This window comes from Corythoichthys intestinalis, chromosome 10 (genome assembly GCF_030265065.1).
Source record: "Corythoichthys intestinalis isolate RoL2023-P3 chromosome 10, ASM3026506v1, whole genome shotgun sequence".
Classification (NCBI taxonomy): Eukaryota; Metazoa; Chordata; class Actinopteri; order Syngnathiformes; family Syngnathidae; genus Corythoichthys; species Corythoichthys intestinalis.
The window spans coordinates 15,155,080-15,182,669 of record NC_080404.1 but is presented as its reverse complement, the minus strand read 5'-3'; the positions used below and the strand labels follow the sequence as shown (position 1 = coordinate 15,182,669).

Sequence of the window (27,590 nt, the reverse complement as noted above, 5' to 3'; positions counted from 1 at the left end):
GTTTTTGTGGGTAGAAACTAGAAGTACATGCTTTTTCATGTACAGTAGTTGTTTGTCTGTTTTGGTGTTCTTTTCTATCGCGCTTGAAATGAGACTACGTTTTACAAACATTGGCAAGATGCTGAAAAATATGCCATTGATTCCCCTACAGAATTCTGTTTGTCGGATATATGGGAAAAATGACGAGAAGGCCCCAAACTTTCCTGAACTCCCAGAAGTGTAAAAAATATTCGTCGTCGCTGCCCGTCTTGAAGCATCACAATGTCCCGCCTTGAGTGCTGTGATTTGCCGGTGCACATTTGAGAGAAGTGGAAATCCAATTGAAACCACAGAAGACTAGGTTGACTTGCCATGTGGCGGAGAACACTCAGGTGGCTCAAATTTCCATTCTGAGACTCCCAATTTGGCTAAATTTCAAAATTGTCCAGCATGCATGTGTGGTATATCATTGTAAAGCTTAAAATCTCTATTTTTTGGAAGGGAAAAATTGAGCAAGAGGGCATTTTTGACACCTTAAAAGTAGGTCAAATTGGACGTTTCTCAAAAACAAGTTTTGGACACACAAGTAAATAGATTTTTAAAGTTTTTCTTTTTTGTAAGCTACATAGTAGAGATTTGACATACTTTTGCTTGCACCAAAGCAACTTTAAGTTTTGGTACTGTAATTTTGGTGATTTCGGACCGAAACCACATTTTTAGTCACATTTTGGCCACAAAATTTTTGGTGAATCTCTACTTAAAACCTGTGTTTGTTGTAGCTGAGTAGTGCACTCGATTTTGTGTTGATAAAAGACAGGTTTAATCAACAACCTGTTCCACACAGTCAACATGTTTTAAAAATATTTTAAGGACTTATTATACTGATCACCAATAAAAAGATAACATAATGCTATACTGGCATCCAGATACTGTGAACTCAGAACTCAGTGGCTCAGATATCAGCGAATTCACATTAACAGATGGTGAAGCGTAGCATACAATGTGGAACTGATTGAGATTTTGGGGAAAAATACATTCGCAAATGTCTTTATAGATTCGAATAGTTGACAATATCCAGGCACTTTAGCTCAGACTGGTCTCATTCTAAACTTCAGTCTGGGGACAGGAAAACTGACGAGCTGAAGATTCAAGCCATTGTCCAATCCTTGAACCTTTCAATTTGACTTTCCACTTCAGGAAGAAAAAAAGGAAACTGTGTGTGTTGTGTTCTACCATGAAAAAACAAGTTTTATTGTGTCTTTTGCTGGTTCTTTCATGTCAGGGACTCAGACGTGTTTTGTGCGTGTATAGATTGCAGTATGATTCTACTTGGTTTGTTGTACAGCAGGTATCTAGAGAGAACAGCTGCTGTCTTTTCTGACAATCAAATCTCCAGAAATAGATTGGGCCTCCCCTCCATGGCCCACAGGCCTGATGGTGCAGATAGGTCACAGTTGATATGCTCCACACTTCATGTATTATATACTGCTCTGCTGAAGAAAGCAGTCACATTTAAATGTCTGAGAGGATGCTAAATTTTTCAATCTCCCAGTGAGTCTTTTATTGCTTGCTTACACTCTGTAAAGCAAAGTTCCTGGTCTCAAAGAACATCCTATAAAATGAAAAATGTCATCATAATTATAAATGTGAGCACCTTGACCACCTATTCACCTATCACCTATAGGTGATGTTTTTACTGGTAATGCTATGACTGATGTTGTTTTGATTGTTAACTTTTAGACATTTAAAAATAAAAAATACACTTTGATTATACTTCACTGAACTGTTGAAATACAGTATATATAGTAAGCACATTATTGTGTTAATAGTACACTTGAAAACACTAAGGAGACTAATGTGACTTGTTCTCAGACACTTTTTCGTGGTCACTGGAGTCTTGAAGGCACGCCCCAAGAGAGGGTTGATTTAGTATGCCTGACCTAAAATAGATAAGCGAGAAGCAATAATCCTGCAGCAACACTCGATCATAGTACCAAGGTTCACTGCTTATCTTAATGGTGAGCTTTAGTACAATGTCCGGTGAAACTGGGAGTGTTGTCTGGCATTGGATTACCTACTCTGTTTGTAGTTTAGTTTCCAAACCTGCTAACATAATTATGATTTACCGGTAATAATAAATAAATAAATGCTTTCCTTAACCACTTACGTCATAGTCCTTGCTTCCAGTCACTGACAAGACACACATTCATCAATTCTATCCAGTGTTCCAGCATCATTGTTATTGAGCTGTTGAAGATGTGAAGGACTTCCTAGCAATAAAAGCACATTGACATTTTGCTCTGTGGCTAGCTGCTCTTTAGTCTTTAGTAAGAATGCTGCAATGTTCTTCGTTTAAAAGTTATGTAACATTACTTTACGGAAGCTGAATGTTGTCACAAAAAGGACATGATCTGCACCAACAGTAGCTCTGGTTTATTATTACACTTAGTAATGGAATCGGGTGACTTGCATTAAATGCAATCTTTTGTGACCTGTTTTAGACCTAAAATGCAGAAATAAGTATGCCACAAAACCCATGAACCCATCTTTGATATATTGTTGAAACAATTTCAATGGTGCATTACCTAGTAATAAAGAAATCTGCCATTGCCATGATAACTCTATATTTCCAGCGTTAATAATATTGGTATGCCTTTCAGATTAGTAAGTAATGGTATTCCATGAAATCACTGGCTTAATTTGACTGTCAGTGCTGAAATAAGAACACACACACACACGCATGCGTGCACTGGTTGTATTTGATAACATCTTGCACAGACATTTGCAACCACATGGTGTATTTAAATTGCATCAAACATTAAATGCTGTACTCTGTGATGAGAAACGGTAGCAAAACAGCATCCACTTTCACGCTTCATTATTTTAATCCTCTTTTAGGAAACTACTGTAAACCCTGCTGGTGCTTTACTGTACGATATCACAGTCAATTTATTTCCATTTGAGATGATAATGCTCCCCAACTTATTTCTTCGTTTTACTTGTTTTCTCTTAAGCAGGAGGTACTGTCCACGCCATTCACTCGCCAGACTGTCAGGAGAGCACATGGCCTCCGGCCAGCAACTCACTCCACACTCTTCACTCAGCCTCCCACTGCCCTGTCTCCACAGGTTAGTGTCCTTCTTTGCATATGGGTTTCAATGTCCAGAATTGATAATACCAGAGTTCACACGTTACTGACATTACAAATCCCCGTATGAGGCATTTAAGGCTGTCACAACTTTTTTGGCAGGTGCAAAAAGGCTTATCAGTGTCTTCACTGATAGACAACAAATACAACCAAAACACCATTTTTCAAAATGTGTCTATCTTGACTACTAATTATTAGTTGTTTTCTATAATCTTCGGTTTATAAATCATTAGTATGCAAGTCCTTCTTAGCACCGCAGCTCTTTGATTAAGCTCATTAACAGTTGAAATCTGTTGAAATATATTCAATGTGTTCAAAGCAAAGCACTCCACCGGGGTGTCATTGTGCTGCTCTGTGGTGTTGAAGATTTGAAGCAGTCTGTGCAGTTAGTCATGTGTAGCCAGATTTACAAGAAGAAAATCTTGAGATGGGTTTGACATGAGTGAACGCTGGTGCAATTCAGGAGTGCAATGGACATTATTACTAATCTGGAAACATGTTTGGAGCCACATGGTATTTACCGAAATGTGAGAGTGACCAATACAAAACTAGCATAATTGCTGGGATAGCTACAACAACTTAGTGAAGAATATATTCTAGAGATGTCCCGATCGCATATTTTTGCACCCGAGTCAAGAGTCACCATTTTGAGAACCTGACGATATCGTGTCCCGATCCGATACTGAAAGTAAGTGTTTTATTGAACAATTTTAAACATGTAACTGTCCCACCGTGTCGTCTTCATAATGTGAATTATTTTTAAATATGAATAATGTCGAAAAATGCTTGTCATCAACAAGTAAACTGTGACCCATTCTACCCACAGCCTCAAGAGATCTGATGGACTCGAAAAGTAAGGGTTACGATTACGATTGCATATTACTTTGAAAATCGACCGGATCCACCGTATTTTTACACGAGTGACTTCCAGTCTGCCCGATCCTACCTAGAAGTATTGAAGCAGGAGGGCCGCATCTCGCTTCAAGTAATAAACTTTGCCGTTCTTTTCGCGTGCGACGCGTTGAGCCTCTTCTGGGACGCGTCTATCACGCGGCTGCACTGCGACTGGTGTGCATTGGCTGATTGGCTATATTGGCCGCGTTTCACTGCATTGTCGTGGGGGCATCGTTGACGCGACGTTGACGTGTCTGCTGCATTACCGGGGTTACACATTGAGTTGCCACAGCACACTACCTAGTGTGTAACAGGCTAAACGATAATTGACACATCTGCGCCTTTGATCGTAGACCCACCAAGCTTTTCTGGGAAGATCAAAGCTACAAACCTGTCATAGTTAATTTTAACTAGCAAACCCCAGTGCACTGCTGATCAAGAAAAGCAGCAGGAGTCAGAGCGAGAGGCTGTACGAGCATGAAGTAGAAAAATAAATAACATTTTTAAATTAAGGACTCAACTGTTTTCACCTGATTCCAATCTTCTGAAAAATGGCGCAATCGGCCCGATTGTTGATCATGTCATCAGATCGGGACATCCCTAATATTTTCACCAATGTAGTACAGGTGGCGCAATACTGTATGAATAAGAATGTGTATGCACTGTTTGACCCCAAAACATATGGAGCCAAGCGACTGCTGAGTCTTTCCTTGGATTACTTATCGCACCTAATAGATATTGAAGCCTACTTGTAAGTCGTGCTCAGCGTTTCATTTTCGCTTTGGTAACATATGTCAAGCAAAGAATATTGTTTCTTTTGTTTATTTAATGGGCATAAGACAATCACAAGTGTCATGGTCACTGTAAAATTCAGACTTTTTCAGTGTTTCATCGCTCCTTTAATCGTTATTCTGTAAGATATTGGTGAAAGAAAAACTGCACAAACAAGCATCAATTTATCATACTGATTTTAAGGATTATTGTAGTAGCTTCAGCTTATTTAGCTCACTTGGCGAGAGGTGGTCTACATACTGGACTAGTCTCTAGTCAGTTGCACGATGGGTTGCAAAGGGGACTGAGGAGACATTTATCACGGGCAACCTTCATTAACTACTACACTAACATTGGTGGCCAGATATTTAATTGCGTATATTTTCAGAAGCAATATTACAGCTAATCTGTGCTGTAATGAAATTGAATTGTAGTTTGATGAAAAATTTGTGTGATGACATTTGTAGTTTTATAGAACAGTGTTGTACCCCCTTAATTAGTTGTATTAAACAAGAATGAGGGAAATTTAAACACAACAATTATGAGTCTTATGTTCCACTATGAGCATGGCTATTTCTGATGTCATCTAAACAGTTTTTAACGGCCTTGACTCCAATGCTGCTTCTGAATTGCTTTATTTCCTATTTATTTTTATCAACACTATTGGTATTCTGTTATATCTGTTTTCCAGCTTTTACACTGCCACTTTGTCTTTTATCTCGACTTGCCTGTTAAGATCACAACTCTTTACATCTGGTCTCCATTGCTCATATCCAGTGATGCAGACACACGATGTTCTTAAAACTCAAGGTCAAGAAAGCCCCCGATAAGTCTTTTGTCCACACTACAGTTTGTATTACATGAAACTTTAATGAGAACAGGTTTTTTGTTCCTTAGTGCTCACTGTTTTGATCTGGATTGTGTGTTAACCAGGCAGCTCTTATTGTCTGTGTGTGTGCTTTTTCATGCATGTGTGCGTGTGTGTGGGAGCACCCGTATGTTTGCTCAGGGGCAGTGAGCAAATGTGTAATGTGCTTTTGTTTGTGTTGGTGCACGTTTATTTTGTGTCATTGGGCTATGAAATGGAGAAGGTGGGGAGGGATTGGGTTGGGAATACAATGAAAAATGAGTGCAGGCTACCATCAGCCTGTGTTTACATTTGATTGTGTTGCACTTACTGTATGGGTGGTCAGACTTTTTTAAAATCTTTTTTGTGGTCTACTGCTTTGGAAAGCAAAATCTCTGAGCAGCCTTTTAAACAATACAATACTGGTTAAAAAGATGTTGTTTTGGTCATATGTTTGGACATCACCTTTGAGGAAAAAGGCACTCTTATTGTTTTAACTGGTGTTTTACAATAAGTGACCATAAACATACAATGTTGTGGAAATAATACTTGCCCCCTGCCTCAATATTTTTTAGAGGGTAATTTTATCATTTTAAGATCATTAATTATTTAGATGAAGTTGTTTTTGTTATTTAAGAAAAAAAATAAAATAAAGTTATTTGAATTGAATTATCTTTTTTCTTTCTTTTAAAGTTAAATATATTTTCAGTTCACTGACCTCACCCATGACGGATTACCTTTAGACCTGTTCAATCAGGAAACAACTTATCTAGAATCTCTAACAAAATGAAGTAGGCCGAAAGAATACCTATTTCACACTCGGCAAGGCAGTGTTGATTCCAACCACCCCCACTAATTTGTAACATCACGTTTTAGAAATTGCATTTGTTTACTTGAATTAGCGTTGAATAATTAATAACATACAGTATGTTTGAATGTCTTAAGTATTAAGGGGAAACTATGATGTGGGAACATACTTTTATTGGCACTGTATATTCTCATAAATGTAGGCCTTAGTTGACATCAATTTTTGATGCCACCAACTATTTGAAATGAAATAGACAGCTTTTCCCACTAGTAGCAAGTCGTGCTAGCATTTAAATGTAATTTCTTTAGGATCCGATCCAGCTTATCAACTTCTCAATGAGCAATTAATCAAAAAGTACATACACTAACAAATTGTTTTAAAAGACATTTGGATGAAACCCAGAAAGACAATAAATTGTTGTGCATGCAGTGTTTCGTGAAATTGCCAGCTTTTTGCCTGGCATGCAGATCACAGAATTTTCTGTTGTTTTTAGAGGTCGGTGAGGACAATTACTGTTTTACACTGTTGTCTGAATATAAACACACAAGAAGACATGAGTGCCCTGATAAATAGCATCCAGAGGGATAGCTGCTTGGTCAGAGATGAGAAAAAGGTTCATTTGGGAGTACATATTTGCCTTACCAGATCTTGTTGGTGGAAGGTGAAGGAATCAGCAAAGCTGAAATATCATACATCATCCTGAATGAAGGTCAGTTCACCTTGCTGTCATCAGTTCTAGCTAGGCCTCATACAGCAGCTGCATGTATTGTTTTCACCTTTTTATTTTTTCATGTTTCTTTTTCCCATTCCATCATGATCTTTCTCCATCACTTCATTACTGCAGCATCGGCACTTATCTTCCCCTCGGCAAAGACAGAGCCTCCCGATCCATCCATGTGTTGCTGCTTGGCATGCATCAATTTCACTGCAGCTTCCCATGAGAATCCCACTGTCAGTTGTTCAATCAATTTTCAAAAATGAACGTAGACAGATGTGACCTGTTAGCATTTTGTTGTCGCATTGAAGGAAATGAAACTACCCAAAATTGCTTACCGTAATTTTCGGACTATAAGCCACTACTTTTTTCCTCATTTTGGATATGCGGTTTATAGTTCAGTGCGGCTTATTTGCTGATTTATTTGGGTTAAAAGGTAACACTTTATTTGACAGTGGCGTCATAAGACTGTCATAAGATCGTCATAATTATGACATAAGACTGTGATGGGCAAATTTGGTCACTAATTCCGCTCGGATGTTTTATATCAATTCAAATGTGAGATAATTTGCCGGATGACACTCAATGACATCTGTCATAAGCATTCATGAATGCTCATGACAAGGGCTGCAACATTCGAATATTTTAGTAATCGAGTATTCTACTGAAAATTCCATTGATTAATCGAGTAATCAGATAAAACATTTTTTTTCTTAAAGAGAAACTCCAAATATACATAAGAAAACAAGACATTTCACCTAATATTGAACCATTTTTAGACAATCAGTGTATTTATTTTAGATGTACATAGTTGAAAACAGTCAACAATTGCCTCTCACATGTGACTAGAACCCCCCCCTTCAAGAAATTAACTGCTTTCATTAAAAAAACTTAACGAAAAAAAACAAAAAATCTGATTTCTTACCTAAAAATGTCATTACGCTTGATAGCCCACATCATTTAAAAGTTAGTTGTTTTTCCCCACGTGTTTCAATCGAATTTCCATTTGTGTGAAGTTATTTTTAAGTTCTAATTATGTTTTAAGCTCAAATCTAAATTATAAGTCATTATAGGATTTTGAGTTTTTGCAGTGTCCATAATAAATGTATGATAGCTGCTGTATTGGAGCACATTAGGCACCAGTGGTACTTGGTGTTTTATCCATCATTGACTACCAAGCTAAAATTGACAGTTAGCTTTATAATGTTTTTGTTTTACACCTTCATCACTCTACAGCGCTGTGTTTTCACAAATTAAAAAAAAGTCTGTATGAAAGACACGTTAGCCACGCATCGACATTAGTCATAATTAATAGAAACCTAGCCCTCCGGATTACGTTAGTAAATTACAGTAAGGTTAATCTCCTTTATTAGCGCTACCATAACTTTAAATTACCTTGTCCCGAGTATCGCTCCTTCGCTCTCGGAGCAAACAGGGTGCCTTCGGCGGAGCGGGGGCTAGGCGGGCAGGTCACACAGTGGCGTGCGGCCCGGGTTTCGGGGGCGATCATCGGTCGCGGGGTCAAGCCGGGGGTGCGGAACTTCAGCGGGTCTGCGGGTAGTGTTATGCAAGCACTGTCTTACAGTGAATACATGAAACAGTGTTCGCCTTGTTCTCCAGCTTGAAATGCTCCCACACTTTTGACAATTTCTGCTTTTTCTTGGTGCTTTCTCTTCGCTTTAATCGGCTTCTATGTCATTACCTCTAAATTCATGCGTGGTTGAAATCAAATGTATCCGCTGCCTCTCTCTTCTTCCCGTACGCACGTGACGTGAGCGCGTTTTGCTGCATTAAAAGTCGTCTGGGCAAAACGTCATGCTTGGAGCTGGCAAAATTAAACGATTCCTCGTGGAGAAAATTCCTCAATCACTTGTTAAAATCGAGTTACGCAAAGTATTCGAGTAATCGTTGCAGCGCTACTCACGACAGTGTCATGTCATAATTATGACTGTCAACGCCACCGTCAAATAAAGCTTTTTACCAGTTAATATATCTTGGTGTAAATATCCCATTATACATTATAGTCCTTATATTCCGGTGCGGCTTATCTATGAACAAATGCCGTTTTCATGTTCAATTTGGTGGGTGGCGGCTTATAGTCAGGCGCGGCTTATAGTCTGAAAATGACGGTAGATCCGTATAGGAAACCTTGATTTGAAAGTACACATTTGTGACTCATTCCTTATGTGGATTGCAATTAAAGTGTGTTTTTGATTCCACCGCTAAACTACGATGCTTGTTGTCATTTTGTCTTAGTTTCATCAGTCGATACAATATACAGTATGTTATAAAATGTGTTGCAGGGGTCGGGTGAGGGCAAGTCTGCTCATAAAGCTCTTGAACAAGGTGTGCTTGGAATGTTTTCCACTCGCTTTGGAATTAGTTTCTACCCTTTTCTATGGGAGATAAGTACTATTATTTTGTGGAAATGCACAAGCTTTTAGGGTTCCTCCTTGTGTGCAGGAGTAAGGCAATTAATTGCTTGGCCAACGGCTGATGAATTTTGTCTGCAAAGCATGTGGGTTATGAAGATACTCAGAAAATGAATTTGTTTTAGGTAGATACTCCATTATTCAAACATATCAACTCAAGTAACCTTGTCTCCCATGTTATTTTCATGTTTATTGTGTGTATTTCTACTTTTCCTCTATTGCATCAAGTTTCTGTGTTGACATGTCTATGATTGACATTAGTTTTGGCTAGCTTTAAACTGTAAATACAGAAGGTGAACATTTTGGTCTGCTGATAAGTAAGTTTTATGTGTTCTTTTGTCATTTGAGGCTATGATATTTAATACCTATCGAGCACCTTTCAACATGGATGAAAATTAAGTTTTGCTTGCTTTGTTGGAACTGAAAGGTTTCTTGTTTAAGCATCAGTTCACCCATTGTTCCTGTCGATATAAAGTGGAACCACAAATCTTGAGGGAAAATAAAAAGATTGATGGGACTTTCTTATTTGTTCTGAAGGTTCATTTTTACAAATCTACACCAAACATTCCTGGGGTATGAACTAGAATTCAATTTTCTTTAATTGTCATCGTTGGCAGGGAAGTACAAATACACGACACAAAAGTGTTTTATCATAATTTTGGCGGTTATGCTCTAATTAGTTTTTTTCTAGTTGTAGTTTCATAATTCAACATAGTCACACATCATAGTTCAACTTTGATTACCGCAACTAAAGAATATGTTAGGTAGTAAAAGGTGTTCTATTGTTGAAGCGGAAGAGTCATTAAATGTGTTATTACATTTCAAATAGCATTTGTCAGCTAGCAAAACAAAATATATACGTAAATGTCCTCAATAAATCTTAGTGTAAGGCCCAAACAGCTCCTTGACCATACTGCTCTACCAGTTATTTATTTTTTTTATCATTGAGTTTTTAATGAAATTGATTATTCCATCATGTCACACAGATCACTAACTCTTGACGACGTAGAAAAGCCTACAGTGGCCTGTAAAGCTGAGATGCCATTACAATGTCTAATGATGTTATTGATTGACCATTTTGCTTGTGTGCGTGCGTATGTGTGTGGGGGTGGGCGAGGCTGTGCGCATGTGTGGCATGTACATGTGTTTCTTGTTTTCGTAATTTAGTGGACATTTGTTGAGTTCTGTCGACATATTCTGGCTGTGGTTTGCAAAGTGAGCATACATTAGGAGGTAAATGCAACCCATGAATTCACTTTAAAAACATGCTTACTTTCAAATACAATGATTCCTCTCGACTTCATGCTTCAAAATGTTAAAAATTATGTATGTATACATATACAAATCAGTTTTCCTTTATACATCTCTATACATATGTATATATCTAATTTATATCATAATTATGACATTTGCGGTGCTTAAAAAAGTTATAAAATGTACATATACATATAAAGGTTTTTTGTTTTGCTTTTTGCTTTTCTTTACTGCAAATATCCTTGGTTGCAGGCATATGAGGTCTTCTCCAAACATGAAAGGTTTCTTGGCTTTTGCAATACTGATATCCACGAGGTATGATCCTCTGTGCATTCAGTTTTGTTGCCTCGCTTGCTAGCTTTTAGCCACATATTTTGCCGAATGGACTTGGTTGTAGGCTCCACTTCTGGCCAGCTGGTGGCCTTTCCCCCGTAAAAAAGCTGTCCAAAGATGTCACCGCCCGCAGCACAAAGCCAACAACAGCTAACGTTACTGTTTACATTGACTGTCGCTGGGCTGAGTAAACACCCCAGTAATGGCGGCCAACCACTAGATTGTGACGTACACAAATCTCTACTCTGATTAGTCGGTAGAGTTGACAGGCATTTTGATGTGTTAAGAGGCACAGGCCAGATTGCAGTCGTTAATAAATGATTTATTATTTCTCTGCGGCCCGTTAGCAAATGCGCCATGGACCGGTACCAGTCCCCGGCCCGGTGGTTGGGGATCACTGAACTGCACTAGCATCCATGCCTGACCCACAAGTCATTGTCTGTCTATGAAATGGTAATGCCCAATTTGAATAACAAAAACCAAAAGGAAATCATTCATTCACTAGAAATCAAGTTTAAGAGAAAGTTCACCTTTAAGTATCATGACCCTCCAAAAATGTACATTATAAGTTTGCCCAGTCACAGCGGAGACCTTTTGACCAATCGAAAATTTGTGGAGATATGTGAAGCAGGCTGTGCTTAAGAGATTGGAAGACTTTTGCAAGAAAGAGTGAATATATTGCCAGGCCAATGCAGTCAATGGCCTATTATGGTAGAAACTACTCCTAAACATGAAATATTGTCATTAAAATGAACTTCAACCAAGTGTTGGTTTCAAGGTGTGCATTATAAACATTACTGCAATTTTAAATCCATTCCTTGACTAGTGCTCCTAGTAATTTCTGTCAAAATGGAATAAAAATTCAAAGCATATACTTTCAGACTAATGTATATAATTGATTGTTCAGTTTTGCATAGTGCGATGTTTTGCATTATTTTATTATTGTCTAAATTTATTTTGAGTAATTGCAACATTCATTAAAAGCCACAAATGATATAAAAGAACTAAGTTCAATGACATCTATTTGTGCATTTAATTTCTCTGGTTGCACTTTACAGCTTTTCTAAATAGACCATGGTGATGACTTCAGTTATTTTAGATCACAATGTCTTGTGTGTATCTTTAAATTTTGAATTATTATGGACTTTCTTGGCATGCTGAACGCAAACCAATGTAATCTCTGTATATAGAGTGCACCTGAATATTAGCCACACTGCCTAAATTTCACAAAATCAAAAAAGAAGAAATCCATATTTATATACCTGACTCGAAGCTGCAGGTGTCCATGTCTTAATATTGGGCCTTTACATCGAGCAATTACAGTATAAAACGTCTTTATAGACAGTTCGGCTCATTTACAGAAAAGAAAAAAATTAAATCCACTTTACCTTGGCTTCTGAGCTTGAAGTGGACAGAGTCTGCTTAATAAGTCCTGCCATTGTGTGTGATATGCTCAGGGCTAATGACTATCAGCACTAGCCATAGCATAGCAGCCTTCTTGTAGCATACTATACAAATCTGTTTTCTTTAAAGCAAAACAATGTAAAATAGTATTGTTACTGTATTCAGCTCATTGTGCCTTAATTTAATTGTGTCGCAATCATTATTTTTATTTTTATTTTATTACATAACGCATAAAATATTTGCAGGCAATACAGGTCCGTTTCTCGACTTATAAAGACTCAAAGGAAAGTGGGCCAGCATCTCTAAATCTATAATTCTCGCCACCTGCAGGGCTGAGGGAATGGATGCAGCAGTCAAATAGGCAGACAGTCCAATTTTCAGACAGCAAAAGGGTCCCAGGCAGTATCTCATTGCCTCCTATGTGTGTGTGTGTCTGCGAGCCTGACATGTTGGTTCCAGCTCGGACAGCTCTGGGAGGGATGACAAACACAGCACAAAGACCACACAAGTTTGAGGCAAGGAGGCTTGATAATACTGGAAAACGGCTAATAAAGTCAGCAGAGATTAGTGCTTGATCTGACTACTTAGCTTGACTAAGACTATTATTAAATTTGTCCCTTTTCTTTAATCTCAGTTCAGTGTCTCATTCATGGTTGCCCTTTCATGTGCCCTGAATGACAGTGGCCTCAAATTTAGAAAGTCTCTCCGTAATCCTCAGAACAAAGCCAGTCTTCATATCTCCTTGCTAAAGTATTTCCTTTTGCTATATTAGTATATCGTGCAAGTTCACTTTTCCTCCCAATCCTGACTGTTGTTATTGATTCTTAGCTTCTATAAGTGATCGAGCTTCATATGCTGTTGTTCCATTCTCTAATGAATTACAGTGAGCTTGGTTGCTGACCTGTGACTTGGATGCTGGTTATGGGCATCAACAGCTTTATGTAGCTCCACTAGTTTCCATAGATGGTTTGGCACCTTGAAGAAACAGACTTCATTCATGTTAATGTTTTTTTTTTTTTATATGAACTGTAATTGTGTTTGTCTTCAAGCGCTGCTATTAGGGACAAAATAGAGGTTGAACAGCCTACAGAATTGCTCCTGGTGCGTTTCCATACACAGCATGTCTTCACTAATATTAGAGTATCACGTGGACGCCTCACTATATAATTATCATGAAAAAAGAATATTTGTTATTTTCTAATGTAACCTCATGTTCCCTCCTTTAGTGGTGGACCATAAAAATTGCTCGTGTGAATGGGGACAGATCTTTTTACATTTAAAACAACAAAACCTCCTGATTTTAATTAGATGATTAAGGCAATTTTGCTGGGTTTGAATTAATTATTGTCTAATCTCAGTTAATTGTAATTACGGTATATCTTAATTTTCAAAGACCTATAAACGGTGTCTTTGTGTGCATTGGCTGAAGTTCAATCTTTTGAGTTAAATGCATTCATCATTTTGTCTTCCCATATCGAGTTGAGGATATGAACATATATGAAACAAAATGGTGTTACTGCTGGCAGGTAAACCAGCTCAACCAAGCATCCTTCTTTCAAATTATGTCTCCTCACTGAAATCACTTGCTTTCAGGCCAAGGTAGCAGCTGGTCACTGAATGGGTAGCACGCTCTCAGGCCAACCACAGTGCTGTGAAATACCGAGCATTGTGGAAAAATGTGAGCACTTTGCATGTCTAAGAAATGAGGAAAATATACCACACATTGACATGGCATTGGTACTTTTATTGGTGGTATTATATCACGATTTTGTAGCATTCTTTACAAACGAGTGTTGTTTTTGGTAGCCATTTTAATTTTCGTCTTAGTCTTTTGGACGAAAATACTTAATAGTCTTAGTCGTACTTTAGTCATTTCAAAATGCGTTCGTCTTCATCTAATTTTAGTCAACGAGAACTCAGACAAATTTCGTCTAGTTTTAGTTGACATTTCTCAAAATGTTTTCGTCAATGAACTTCAAAAATTTTAGTCCATGAACAAATAAATAAAAAAGAGGTTTCCAACAATTTCGAGTGAACATGACAGACGAGCACATAACTGTTGAGTTTACAAGGACATCACCATTTTCATGATTATAATACACACTCAGTAGGACACCGGAACATTATTTGCAATTAATTGAACTCACCTGGATGCTACAAACTGTATGTTAAATGTTTTCCAAGAGTTTACAAAGACACTGAGTCACCACGCTAAATGTTAACGCTAACGCAAATGCTATACTAACTCTACAAGTTGGTTTAGTGTCTGATGATCACTCAGCACAGACCTTTAAATATCTGGCCAAGATAAGAAAGCAAAATTTGCCAAGACGCACCTGAAACATACATACATACATTTACGTTTCACAAAATGAGCCTGGAATGGGCACAGGCTTACTCACCAGTAAGCGTGTGTTTTGGACAGGGAGTTCGGGGGAGACGCAGCACGTCACATGAGTGACACGACCAAACACTGCTAAATGCGTTCTAACTACACATACAATAAGAAAATAACACACATTGTGAATTTATGACAGAAACTGGCGAATTTTCATCTCGTTCTCGTGCCATCAGATGACAACTGGCATCCATCTATTTATGTTTTAGTCTTCCAAGACACGTTTTCAGCGCGCCATCGTGACGTCATCCGCATGAAAAAATTGGTCGTTGACGAAATATTGTCCTTATCGTCATCGTTGACGAAATCACTGTTACACTGTTACAAACAAAGTATTACAGATAAGACAAGCTGCGTGCAACTCCAGTTGAGCAATTAATACAGTACACTAAATCCTGCCCAAACCTTTCCCCTAGTCAATCATGCACAGTTTAGCCTCTTGGATGATGACACACTAATAGAAATTGTGTCAAAATTAAAGCTCGCGACTTGCTGCCTTAGGGAAAATTGTTGAAAAGGTGATTTGAGCAAATCCAGGCTTTTATGATGCAAAACAATCTTTTTAACTCATAATACTCTGGATTATAGACAACACACAGCTTTACATTTCAGGGTCCTCACGTGATTACAGTCCGTTAGTCTCTCTGAGTAAGTGTATTTATCAAATCAATGAATGGATGTGCCGGAATTTTCTGCGGCTAAAATGCGGGGAAGACGAAGGTGATAATTTATACGCCGGAAAAAAAGGCAAGGTCAAAGATCAGCACTCTCCTGTTCGCAACGTCACTTACAGATACAAATCAAGCCAGAAATCTTGATGTAATTATTGACTAAGACCTCAACTTTGACAACCAGCTAAAGTGCGTCACTAAATCTGACTTCTAGAACCTAAAAAAAAATAGCCAGAAATACAGGGCTTTTGTCTAAACAAGTCATGGAAAAATGTATCCACACATTTACTTTTATTTGGTTGGACTGTTGTAATTGTATATTTACAGGTTTTAACAAAAAAATCAATCAGCTAATACTGAATGCTACTGCCAGAGTCCTTACAAATACAAGGGAACTGAACCATATTACACCGGTTAAAAATCGTTACACTGGCTTCCTGTGAGTCAAATGATAGACTATAAAATACTACAGCTAGTCTACCAAACACTTAATGGCCTTGGACCAAAATACGTGCTTGATTTGTTTGAGCCCTACTAAGCATTTGGACCACTAAGGTCGTCTGGAACTGGTCTTCTGTGTGTTCCAAGAACAAGAACCAAGCAGGGTGAAGCAGCATTCAGTTACTATGCTCCTCACCTCTGGAACATGTTAACTGAAGGTCTGAAGTATGCTCAAACTGTTAGCTCCTTTAAAGTGCTTGTGACACGAAAAAGCATGTTTATTTCATAATACACGCGGTATTTTATGCTCCTGAATGATATGGACCGCTTGGATGTGTGTGGAAGCGATCGCTATATTTATTTAGTTTTTTGAATCCCGCGCCAGGAAAATGAGTGACTTCCGGCTTCGGTCTCGCATTGAGGAGGAGGGCGCTGTGACGTGTACGGTAGAAGACGTCCTCTTCACGCTACAGTGTACTGTTGTGTATGAGGACGAAGGATTCAGCTGATTTTGCGGATTAATACTTTTATTTTTTGCATCACGCCAGCCAAACGGCTGCAGAAAAATCATTCTGTATGCGGGAGAGGCGTATGCGCCTTTTTGGAGTTTCAAAAGGTTCCCATTCACCGTGGATATTTACTGTGGGACCATTGGACTTACAAGGAAGTGAGTAAACATCTTGTTTTGTATTATGTCAAATACGAATACAGTGATTACAAAGTAAACACTATAAAATTCCTTTAAATAAAGGACTACTTACGTTTGATCATTGATAGGCATGTAAAAAGCTATCCTCACGCTCATTAGCAGTTAGCTGTTAGCACGTTAGCTACACAACAATTCCAGCCACCCTCCTCCAGGGAACGAACTGTAAATTGCTCTCCGCCGGGCGGTTTGCCGATCCGCAAAGAAACTCGACAACCGGGTCGTCATGTCAAATAATCCAGGCTAGTTATGTGTGATTTTCCACTTGGAAGACTTTGAAACATCCCTCGGTTCGGGTTAGCATGTCGGCTAGCTGTCACTCCTTCTGGTCTGTTTACATTCTCCGAAGCCGGGGAAGGGAAATGACATATGTCCGATTTAGGTGTCATAAAATATTGTTCGACAGGTGTGACAGTAAAGGTAAAGTCGACTGTTTTGACCATTATGGAGTAATTTTGCCATGTCGTCTTGAATAAATGGATTTTTATTATTTTATATTCCATTTAGCACAAGTTATTTGTCATGACCATGCCATTTATTTAGCAATTGGGGAAAGTACTTGGGTAAAAAGAATATCCTGTAAAAATATTGAAGTAAAGAGACAGAAACAATGACATTTTGCTGCTCTCTTCGTCGCGTTTTCCTCATTGTGAATAGTTCCCCCTCGACGGGCTGACTGGTCCTTCTCAAGCCATTTATATAGCTATTGGGGAAAAATACTTGGATAAAAAGAATATCCTGTAAAAATATTGAAGTAAAGAGACAGAAACAATGACATTTTGCCGCTCTCTTCGTCGCGTTTTCCTCAATGTGAATAGTTCCCCCTCGACGGGCTGACTGGCCCTTCTCAAGCCATTTATATAGCTATTGGGGAAAATACTTGGATAAAAAGAATATCCTGTAAAAATATTGGCAGTAGAGAGACTGAAACAATGACATTTTGCAGCTCTCTTCGTCTCGTTTTCCTCGTTCTGAACAATTCCCCCTCAATGGGCTGAATAGTAAAACCGATGAGCCTAGTCTACCGCTGACGTCATCCACCTGTTGGGGACGCTAAAGCCCTATAATTGTAGGCGTGGCTAACCGGCAGATTAAAAGACTAATTTCTCGTCATCTGCGCTTTGCTAAATTGTTGTATATGGTCGAATCGTCTCAAAATATGATTCTAATTCACATAATAATGCCATTTAAGACTTTTTTTCTGGTGTCGTATGCTCTTTAAATCAGGGCTAAAAATGCTACTGTTTACCACAGCATATTCATAACTGTCTAAATAGTGCAGTTCAAATTTCTAGTCATATGACTTTTGCTTTTCGTTATTTTTTGTTCCATTGTATGTTTTTGTCTTTAACTCTTAACTGTCTTGATGATTTAATGTGCTTTTTATCTATCACTTAATTTGTACTTTCACTTGCACTTCCAATTACCTTGTGTTGAATTGTGCTATACAAATAAATTTGCCTTGCCATACAAATCAATTTGCCTTTTAAACAAAGCGCTTGCATTTTGGCAAAGAGCCACAGTAAGTTCAGTGTATGGCAGTGTTTGTTATTTCTTAAATACTTTTGAAAAGTTGAAAAAGAGATGTGGAAAAATATGTTTATGGGTTACCCTTGTCTGAAATGTGCAATGACGATTGCCTTAAAATAGGGATAACCTTGTGCAATTCTTTTGACATCCCACTAGCAAGCAACTTAGATTCTGTCCAATCTCAATCGGAGCAAATTGTATTGCTGTAGGAGTTGCGACATATATTATTTGATACACTGTAATTTTGGCAGTTTAATATACAGTGTATCACAAAAGTGAGTACACCCCTCACATTTCTGCATATATTTAAGTATATCTTTTCATGGGACAACACTGACAAAATGACACTTGGACACAATGAAAAGTAGTCTGTGTGCAGCTTATATAATAGAGTTAATTTATTTTCCCCTCAAAATAACTCAAAATATAGCCATTAACATCTAATTCCCTGGCAACAAAAGTGAGTACACCCCATATTGAAATTTGTCAATATTAACATACAACATGTCAACTCAATATTTTGTGTGGCCACCACTATTATCCGGAACTGCCTTTACTCTCCTGGGCATGGAGTTGACCAGATCTTCACAGGTTGCCACTGGAATGCTCTTCCACACCTCCATGATGACGTTGCGGAGCTGCTGGATATTTGAGATTTTGCGCACCTCCACCCTCCACTTGAGGATCCCCCAAAGATATTCTATTGGGTTCAAGTCTGGAGACATACTTGGCCAGTGCATCACATTTACCCTCAGCCTCTTCAGTAAAGCAGTGGTCATCTTGGAGGTGTGTTTGGGGTCATTGTCATGCTGGAACACTGCCCTGCGACCTAGTTTCTGGAGGGAGGGGATCATGCCCTGCTGCAGTATTTCACGGTACATGTTGGAGTTCATGTTTCCCTCAATGGAATGTAACTCTCCAACACCTGCAGCACTCATGCAGCCCCAGACCATGACATTCCCACCACCATGCTGACTGTAGGCATGACACACTTATCTTGTGTTATCCTCTACTCCTCACCTGGTCGCAGCCACACATGCTTGAGACCATTGGAACCAAACAAATTAATCTTCGTCTCATCAGACCATAGGACATGGTTCCAGTAATCCATGTGCTTTGTTGACATATCTTCAGCAAACTATTTTGAGGGTAAAATAAATTAACTCTATTATATAAGCTGCACACAGAATACTTTTCATTGTGTCAAAGTGTCATTATTTTAGTGTTGTCCCATGAAAAGATATACTTAAATATCTGCAGAAATGCAAGGGGTGTAGTTACTTTTTTTTTTTAACCTGTCCTGTTCAGCTGTTTGACATAGAGAATGGAAGTCTAAGTGCCCGGGTTGTCTGAACAGTTTTAATATTTCACATTGAGAGTCTGATATACTCCCATTGTGATCATTCAAAATACCTTTTTATTATGACAAAGCAGCGAACAGGAAGGGGGGGACAGAAGAAAAGCAACACAAGAGAAAAAAGAAAAACACATACACAAACAACAACAAGAAATACATAGAACATCTAGACTAATTATTAATATGCTGGTGCCATCGTCAGCGAGATGTATGTCCGGTTTACACCATGTGGGGGCCTATTGGCCAGTGAAAGAGGGGGACGGGGGTGGGGGTGTCTATAAGCTAAGTGATTGAAAGAGGTAGAGTGTACACAAATCAGTTCTGTGATCTAGAACCCAGTAATCATGTGAATCTCTTATGAATGGAAGCCCGTTGGCGACCAATCCTACGCCACCCCATCGCCAACCCCGGCACCAGGACCCCCAACCCGAGCATGCCCTACCGCATCCAGCAGCACGCGAGCCCCACCGGATGCGCGACAGCCACGCAGACGGGCGGAGAAGCCGCGCGGGCGCCAAGCCAGGGCCACAGCCCCCACCCAGCCAGCCCGGGGAGGGAGGGTGGGCAGGGGGTTGGGGGGTCAATCGCAGCCCATCCCACCTCCCGCAGCCCAGCAAAGGAGCCACCGTCCCCCTCCCGGGATCCACGGTGGTCCCCCGGGCCACCCGCGCACCCATCAACCGGCCTTCAGGGATGGCAGGAGGGGTTTAGTTACTTTTGGATACACTGTATGTATCATGTCGACCTGAATGACAAGCATCCTATGGAAAAAGTACAAAAATAAACAACAACCTTCATCTCCCAGTGTCTGGTCAATTAATTGGGACACTTCTTGCTGCATGCTATGCCATGTCCATGTGGAATGGAACGAAGTAAAATTCGGACCAAGCTGCTGACACAGCCGAGAAGGCAGAGAGCAGCAATTCCATGGGGTCCGATTTCAAGCCGTCTCTCTCACTCGCTTCCCCTTTCGCCATGAAGCACAAAGTGATGTAATCAGACATCTACCAAGACTGAATGATGGCTAAACTCTCGAGTTATCTTATCTAGCGTGGAGGATCTGTGCAGTTATAGAAAGGCCTTCTATAGTTAGTCTCACTCGTAGCCAAGGCATTTTGTGTCAGTGGAACAAGGTTGTCACGGGGAAGAATACTGTCAATGTTTCCTCAAAAGGAACATTCACATGGTCCGCTTCATAACTCGCAGTTGCAGCCTCAGGAAGAATTCATTGCCTTAAATGGGATGCAATGCTGTAGTCTGGCTTGAATGTCACACAGCACAACAACACTCGCAGCAAAGCACACAGTTCATTACAAGGGTTACAAAAGTAAAACATACTGTAATATTTTTAAAAATGTTCAGGCAACTTACACTCGTAGTTAAAGCTAATATATTATAAACTTGTTTTTAGAATTTACGGGCCATATCATAATATAATACAGTATTATTAATGGAGATATTTAAAGTAGTGCAATTGTTTCACAAGTTTAGACTGCTGTCTTTACAATATCTCTGAGTCTAATGTGTTTGTTAAAATGCACATTTAAAGATCAAGATTTTTTTGCAGCATACATCTTGGCGTGGTATAATTGTCTCTTTGGGTAGATTTGTGTTGAAGCAACTTTATTTGTACAACCTTTAATCACAGAAATTTAAAAAGGCTTTGCAGGCTTATAATCAACTAACATCCCCTGATCTAAACCCTCCAAAAGGTTAAGGAACAACTCAAAATCACATTTAGAGAAAAATGAAGAAACATTGAGAAAGGACCGTACAGCAGATGTTGGAATCCCCTTCCAATTGGGTGGTAATGGGTGAACTTTGAGATTTGTTTTTCAAATGTAAAGTGCGTTATATATAAAATGCATTATTATTATTATTGTAATGGGTGACAATTAGGCATTATTTATCAGGGTATGGTGCTGTTTAAGTGTAAATGAAATCAGCACAATAGTCCATTTAATGAGATGAAGCGCCAAGGGTAGATGCGTTACGCTGGGTTGGTTCTTTCTCTGGACCTGACATTTGGCCGATGCCATATCATCCATAATAGCACCTCTTTGATAGTGGTGCACTGCCGATTTTGTTGGTTGTGGTAAAAATGCATTTTAATTCAAGGTCTCAAATTTTCTACTGATGTAGCTGCTCTAATCTCTACAGATAGGCTATTCCAGAGTGCTGGAGCCAAAATAGAGAAGGTTCTTGAGTCTAGGATCTGCTGTCTTTGTTTTAGCTACAAAGGTCATGAAAAGACAAGGATGTTGCAAAAGTTCTTGCGGGTTTTTGGGATGGAACGTACATTATTAATGAGAGAGGAAGGTTTTTTTTTTTTTTTTTTTGAGGAAATAATAAAAGTGTAAAATCACATCAGAAGTTGACTAATAGCAGTGAAAATTTGGTGTATCTGGGTAGTATGACAGTGTGCAGCTGCTAACTTCTACCAACTGAAGCAGAGGAAAGAGAGTGGAAAACATTTCAAATAAAACCTTGTTTTTATTGTAAATGGATAAATCTTCCTGTCTGTTGCTTTGTGATACAACAGCAGGACGATACTGTACCATATTTTGACTGCATTGAGAGAGAGACTTGCAATCGGATTCAGATCCAATTTTATGTTTTTAGTGTCTATGTGTAATTAATCATTTTGGTGCAGGTTTTGCAAGGCCGTAGATGAGGAAGCAGTGAGAAAAGTAGGACATGTCACACCCTTAAAGCACTAATGTGAAGTAAGGTTGGCCAACCATGTTTTTGAATAATATCAATGGCTAAACAATTATAAGCATATTTTCATTAGTTTTTTTAACGCAACCCTTCCAGATTGTTTGTTTAACCCATAGCAACGCCCCTGACAACGAAAATGCTTTTCTTCGGCAATCTTCGGAAATCTTCGGCAATTACGTCACACCGGGAAGTGCGAGAAAGTCCGCCATAGAAGAGTATTGTTTGTTGCATTGCTTCTCGGTAAGATGCCACGGCGGTGTGTGGTGATGTTTTGTTCTCACTGAAACGAAAAGTTGTATGAGTGGCCAAAGGATAGCAGGGCACGTAAATGGACATCTTTTGTTTGCACAAAGCGAATGAATTTCACGCCATCATCGAGTAGTGTTCTCTGCTGCAAACACTTCGAAGATGCCTGCTTCCTTAACCGGTCTGCTTATGATCAAGGATTTGCCAAAAAGTAAGTGTGATTTTTGGATAGATGACTGATGACTTTGTCAAAGCAGAGCTGCCAACTGTTGTGGAATGTACAGTAGAAGCTAGCGACGTTAGCCGAAAGCCCACTCGTGGCAATAGTCGTGGCATAGTTGTTGTTGTGTTCGCTAGTGTTACGTCCCAAGGACGGCTCACGAAGGGCGTAACATAAAACGAGCCACACAATTTCATAAGTGGCACAAAATTTACACAACAAACTCGCAATGAATATGGTAAATGGTAAATGGTGTTATACTTATAAAGCGCTTTTCCACCTTTCAAGGCAATATGTACAAAATGTAGATGAAGCGCGGCTTCAGGGTAAGCCCAGGCAAACAAAAGGAATCTACACTTGAACTCCAATAGCTAACTAAACTCTGATCATGAAAAAGAACGAAGAAAAGACAGCCACTACCCTTCTACCCTAGCTTCTTACGCTAAAAACCACAGGAGAAAACGGGTTGAACAGAAATGGCGACTTACCCCTTCTTGCTTCAGTGCTCTTATTTACAGTGGTGAACAAAAACGATCCAATAACGAATAAACAAAATACCTCACCGAAAAAGCGGAGTGTATCAGACTAGCGATCAAATGCAAACGAGCGTGAATGGCGAGCTAACAGCTGCACAATGCTGTCAAATGTGAACGTTGACAGCGCAAGTCCCGCAGTGAATCATGGGAAATGTAGTCTCGGGACAACACTGAAGTGGTGCTTTGTAATCTGTTCGCTTGTGTGAAAAAACTACATTTCCTCACGCCATTAGACGCCACTTCCTGCCGATAGCCCCAGGAAGTAGTAGTAGCTGGAAGTACGAGGCGAGGCGGAGATGAGCGACAAGCAAAACTTTGCGGTCGAATGTGGCGGCAGTCCGCTATTATTTTGTTTTCTTATTGTTGCCACAATAAAGTGGAAAAAGCCATCAACGACTCATCTCCTTCTCCCCCCAACGTTTTTATATTATTATTTTATATGCATGAGCGCTGCCGGATCTGCCAAAATGAACATGCAGTCTGATTTTTTTTTTTTTTTTAAACAATGTCATCAGATAAACAAAAACATAAAATTATGTGCAAATGCCTGCATCTTCAAATCATGAAAATAATAACAGCCTATATCTTACCAATCTTGTAATTTCGATGGGTCTTGTCTCCATTCGATGTCAGGTAGTCTGGGCACATTGTTTGCATCTTGATTAGCGTTTGGCTAATACATGTACGATCCAACATAAAATTCCAACCTCCTCCTCCTCTTCCTCCAACTCTTCAAAAACTTGGGTCTCCTCACTTGCGCTTGATCTATCACTTATATCGCTGTTTGAAGCATTGTTTGAAGGGCTTTGTAGGGCGGCCGTATGGAGCGCTCCCATCGCTGTTCTCGGTGTGACGTATCACTTCCGGGTTCGTCCCCTTTCAGGCTCGAACTTCGGAAACGCGATTATTTTGTCAAATATACAACATATAAATTATTTTTTCATGCTTTATTTGTTGAATAACGTTTATTTACTTTAATTCTGGACCTATTTGGCATTTTATGAAATTACTTCACATTAGTGCTTTAAGCAGTCCTGGTGATTGCCTAATATTAACGTGGGTTTCAATGCCAGGTTCCTAAGAAATGTTTTCCGCAGTTGTATTTTAATGCCCATTTTCTGGCACCAATTGGGTGACTAGATTTCGACATACTATCAGAAACCTTAACATTCTTTCAAACCTGTGTATGAAATCTTTGTTGCCTTAAGCCCCTGCAGCAGAATAAATCAATGTCAACAGAAGCAGTCGGACATTAGTTGCTTGAACTGTACTCAACATTTGATAAACAAAGTAAGTAACAATCTAGGTCAATACATATACAGAAGAACATTTAATAATACAATAACCAAATTATATTCATAAAACTAGTTTAGTGGACAGGAAGGCCTATTCCTCAGGATAAAGGTAGAGAGAGGGAATTAGGGATGCATAAGAACACCGCTTATTCAGCATAATTAATTAGGATGCAAGAGCTTGCTGTACATGAGCTGCAGGCTACTAAAATCACCTTAAGATCAGGGCCCAGTAAAAGGAATTGCAAGAGTCTATATGTGAATGACAGGGTTTGCATACATCTCTGAAAATCAGCCAGGTCTGAGGTAAACTGATAAAAGAGGAGAATGGAGAAGCCGGGGAGACGCTGGTTCGTCCTGGCTTTATAGTAGCTCAGAAAAGGAATGAGTGTTGCGTGACTTGCAATGCAATGATCACGGACACGAGCTGCAAGTGCCATCTGCTGTATGAGCGATCAAAAAGGGTCATATCGTGCCTGTAAAAATAGCACCTGCTCCCACACCCTTCTCTATGCATTTGGTATACGGTGTTGTATATACAATGTGAACGCAATATCAGTGCAAACACTGATCTACATTTCTGCTGCTTTGGTTATAAGACATAAAATGCAATTATTTCGTCTTACTAGGTTGAAATTCTTTAAAGAGGATACCACATTAGAGCACATATTCCAGTGCGGCAGCGTGAAACCCTTCTTCGCCAATTAATAATGCAGATGTTTCTCGCAATGTTGGTCCCAGTAAGTCATGTAAGGTGGCTATATTATGGGCACCCAAATAGTATATAATCTAAAGCTAGTATTTTGTCCTGCACATTATACAAGGCATGAGCAAGCATTAATTAATCAATACGTAGGGTCTTGAAGGCAATTTATCAAAATGGAATAGAAGATTAAGATGAAATTATATAGCTGTTTATTTATTGCGTGCATTTGAGACTTTGAGCTAGCCAAGTCGCAGTCAACTCTGCATTGCAGTGGGGAAATCAGATTGTAACCATTTTATGTTTGGCATAGTGTGCTTTGTAGCAGTTTGCTCAGAGTGTAAGCGGATATTGTGTAATAATGTGGTGTTAAAGAATGGGACCAGAGATTTCATTATCAGTCAATGGCTTTCAGCCTTTTCTCTATTGCATAAGTTTCACTGTGATAACTGTCCCACAATTCCTTTTCTTTCTCTGGCAAGTGCAGATTGGGATCTTTTAGATGGAATTCTACAGTGGATTGGTTTACTTTTCAGTTCCTATGTCTAAACCCTACAGCGGTTGGGTGTAACCTCCAAGGGAAAATTATGGATTGGTATCATAGCACTCATTACAGCTGTAACGATGGATTGGAAAAACATTACCTTATGAACATAATTTAACATTGTTGCTGTGCAGGATTCCAGCAGTATGTTTTTATTGTATTTAGGACTTAAAACATTTGAACTGTTTTTTTTTTTGGGGGGGGGGTGCATTCTTCTAAATTAAGAGCAGTTCAACCTGCTTATGAAAACAATTCTTTAGCTCTTGCTCCATAAGTTCCACTGTCTTAACACCTCAGTTACAAAGCAGAATACAGTGGTAGCTTGCCATACGATTGCTTCACACTAGAGCTGAAACAAATACTCGAGCAACTCGAGTAACTAGAGTTTAAAAACTGATCCGAGTAATTTTATTCACCTCGAGGAATCGTTTAATTTTGCCAGTTCTAAGTATCACGTTTTGCCCGGACTACTTTTAATGTGGGACAACGCGCTGACGTCACGTGCGTAGAGGAAGAGGCAAAAAAAAAGAAAGAAAAAAAAAAACCTTACTGCAGCTGACAGCCACTACAAACTACGCCGACGTTGCCAAAAACTACACCCGCATGATGCTAGTGTGGTAGCAGGTAGTGTCCGATGCGTCTCATAGATATCGCATGCATTTAGAACTAGATGCAAAATGACAGACTCGGCCGCGTCTGGGCAGCGTTAGGAAACAGCCGCCATCTTTAAGCAGTAGACCTCTCAGCGCTAATAAATATAACGTTACTGTCACCCGCACACTTAACGTTAGCCCTTCGCAGGGCTAGGTTTCTATTGGTTACGACCACTGTCGATGCGTGGCTAACGTGTCTTACATACAGGCTTTATTTAATCTGTAAAAACACAGCGCTGTACAGTGATGAGGGTGTAAAATTAAAACATAATAAAGCTAACTGTTGGTTTTAGCTCAGTAGTCATTGCTGAATAAAACACCAAGTAGAAATGGTCCCTAATGTGCTCCAATACACCAGGTATCATACATTTATTTTGAACACTGCAAAAACTCAAAATCCTATCAGTACTTACAGTTTAGACTAACTTAAAACTTAACTAGAACTTAAAAATAGCTTGACACAAATGGAAATTCAATTGAAACACGTGGGAAAAGCAAGTAGCTTTTAAGTGATGTGTGTTATCAAGCGTAATTACATTTTTAGGTAAGAAATATGGTTGTTTTTTTTATAAGATCTAGAAGTTTTTTGAGTGAAAACAGTGAATTTTTTTTCTAGTCACATCTGAGATGCAATTGTTGGCTGTTTTCAACAATGTACATCGAAAATAAAGACATTGACTGAAAATGGTTCAATATTGGATTAAATGTCTTTTTTTCTCATGTATATTTATAATTGCTCTTTACGTAGAATTTTTTTTTTTATCCAATTACTCGATTAATCGATAGAATTTTCAGTCGATTACTCGATTACAAAAATATTCGATAGCTGCAGCCCTAAACGATCTTTTCAACATCAGACGTAAAATTTGACTCGTCATTTGTTTCTACATCCGACGACATGCTTGAAATACGACGTTTTATGACAGTGGCGCAGTTTCTTTGTTTCCCCGCAAGACTGATGCATGGCGGATTTTCTTGTGAGAGCCG

At 39.1% G+C, this 27,590-nt stretch overlaps 1 protein-coding gene across 3 annotated transcripts in view; it reads left to right on the top strand.

Annotated features, from left to right (window-relative positions):
* mcu (mitochondrial calcium uniporter) overlaps window positions 1-27,590 on the top strand; it is a 100,020-nt gene that overhangs the window by 36,343 nt on the left and 36,087 nt on the right. For 2 of the 3 annotated variants that reach the window (XR_009064651.1, XM_057848526.1), the window contains exon 2: window positions 2,994-3,107. Coding sequence is in view for 2 of the 3 variants with exons in the window: in XM_057848526.1 (XP_057704509.1) it covers window positions 2,994-3,107 (114 nt within the window). In the remaining variant the exon portion in view is untranslated. The remainder of the gene's footprint in view (window positions 1-2,993; window positions 3,108-27,590) is intronic. The other variant, XM_057848527.1, reaches the window with a different exon arrangement.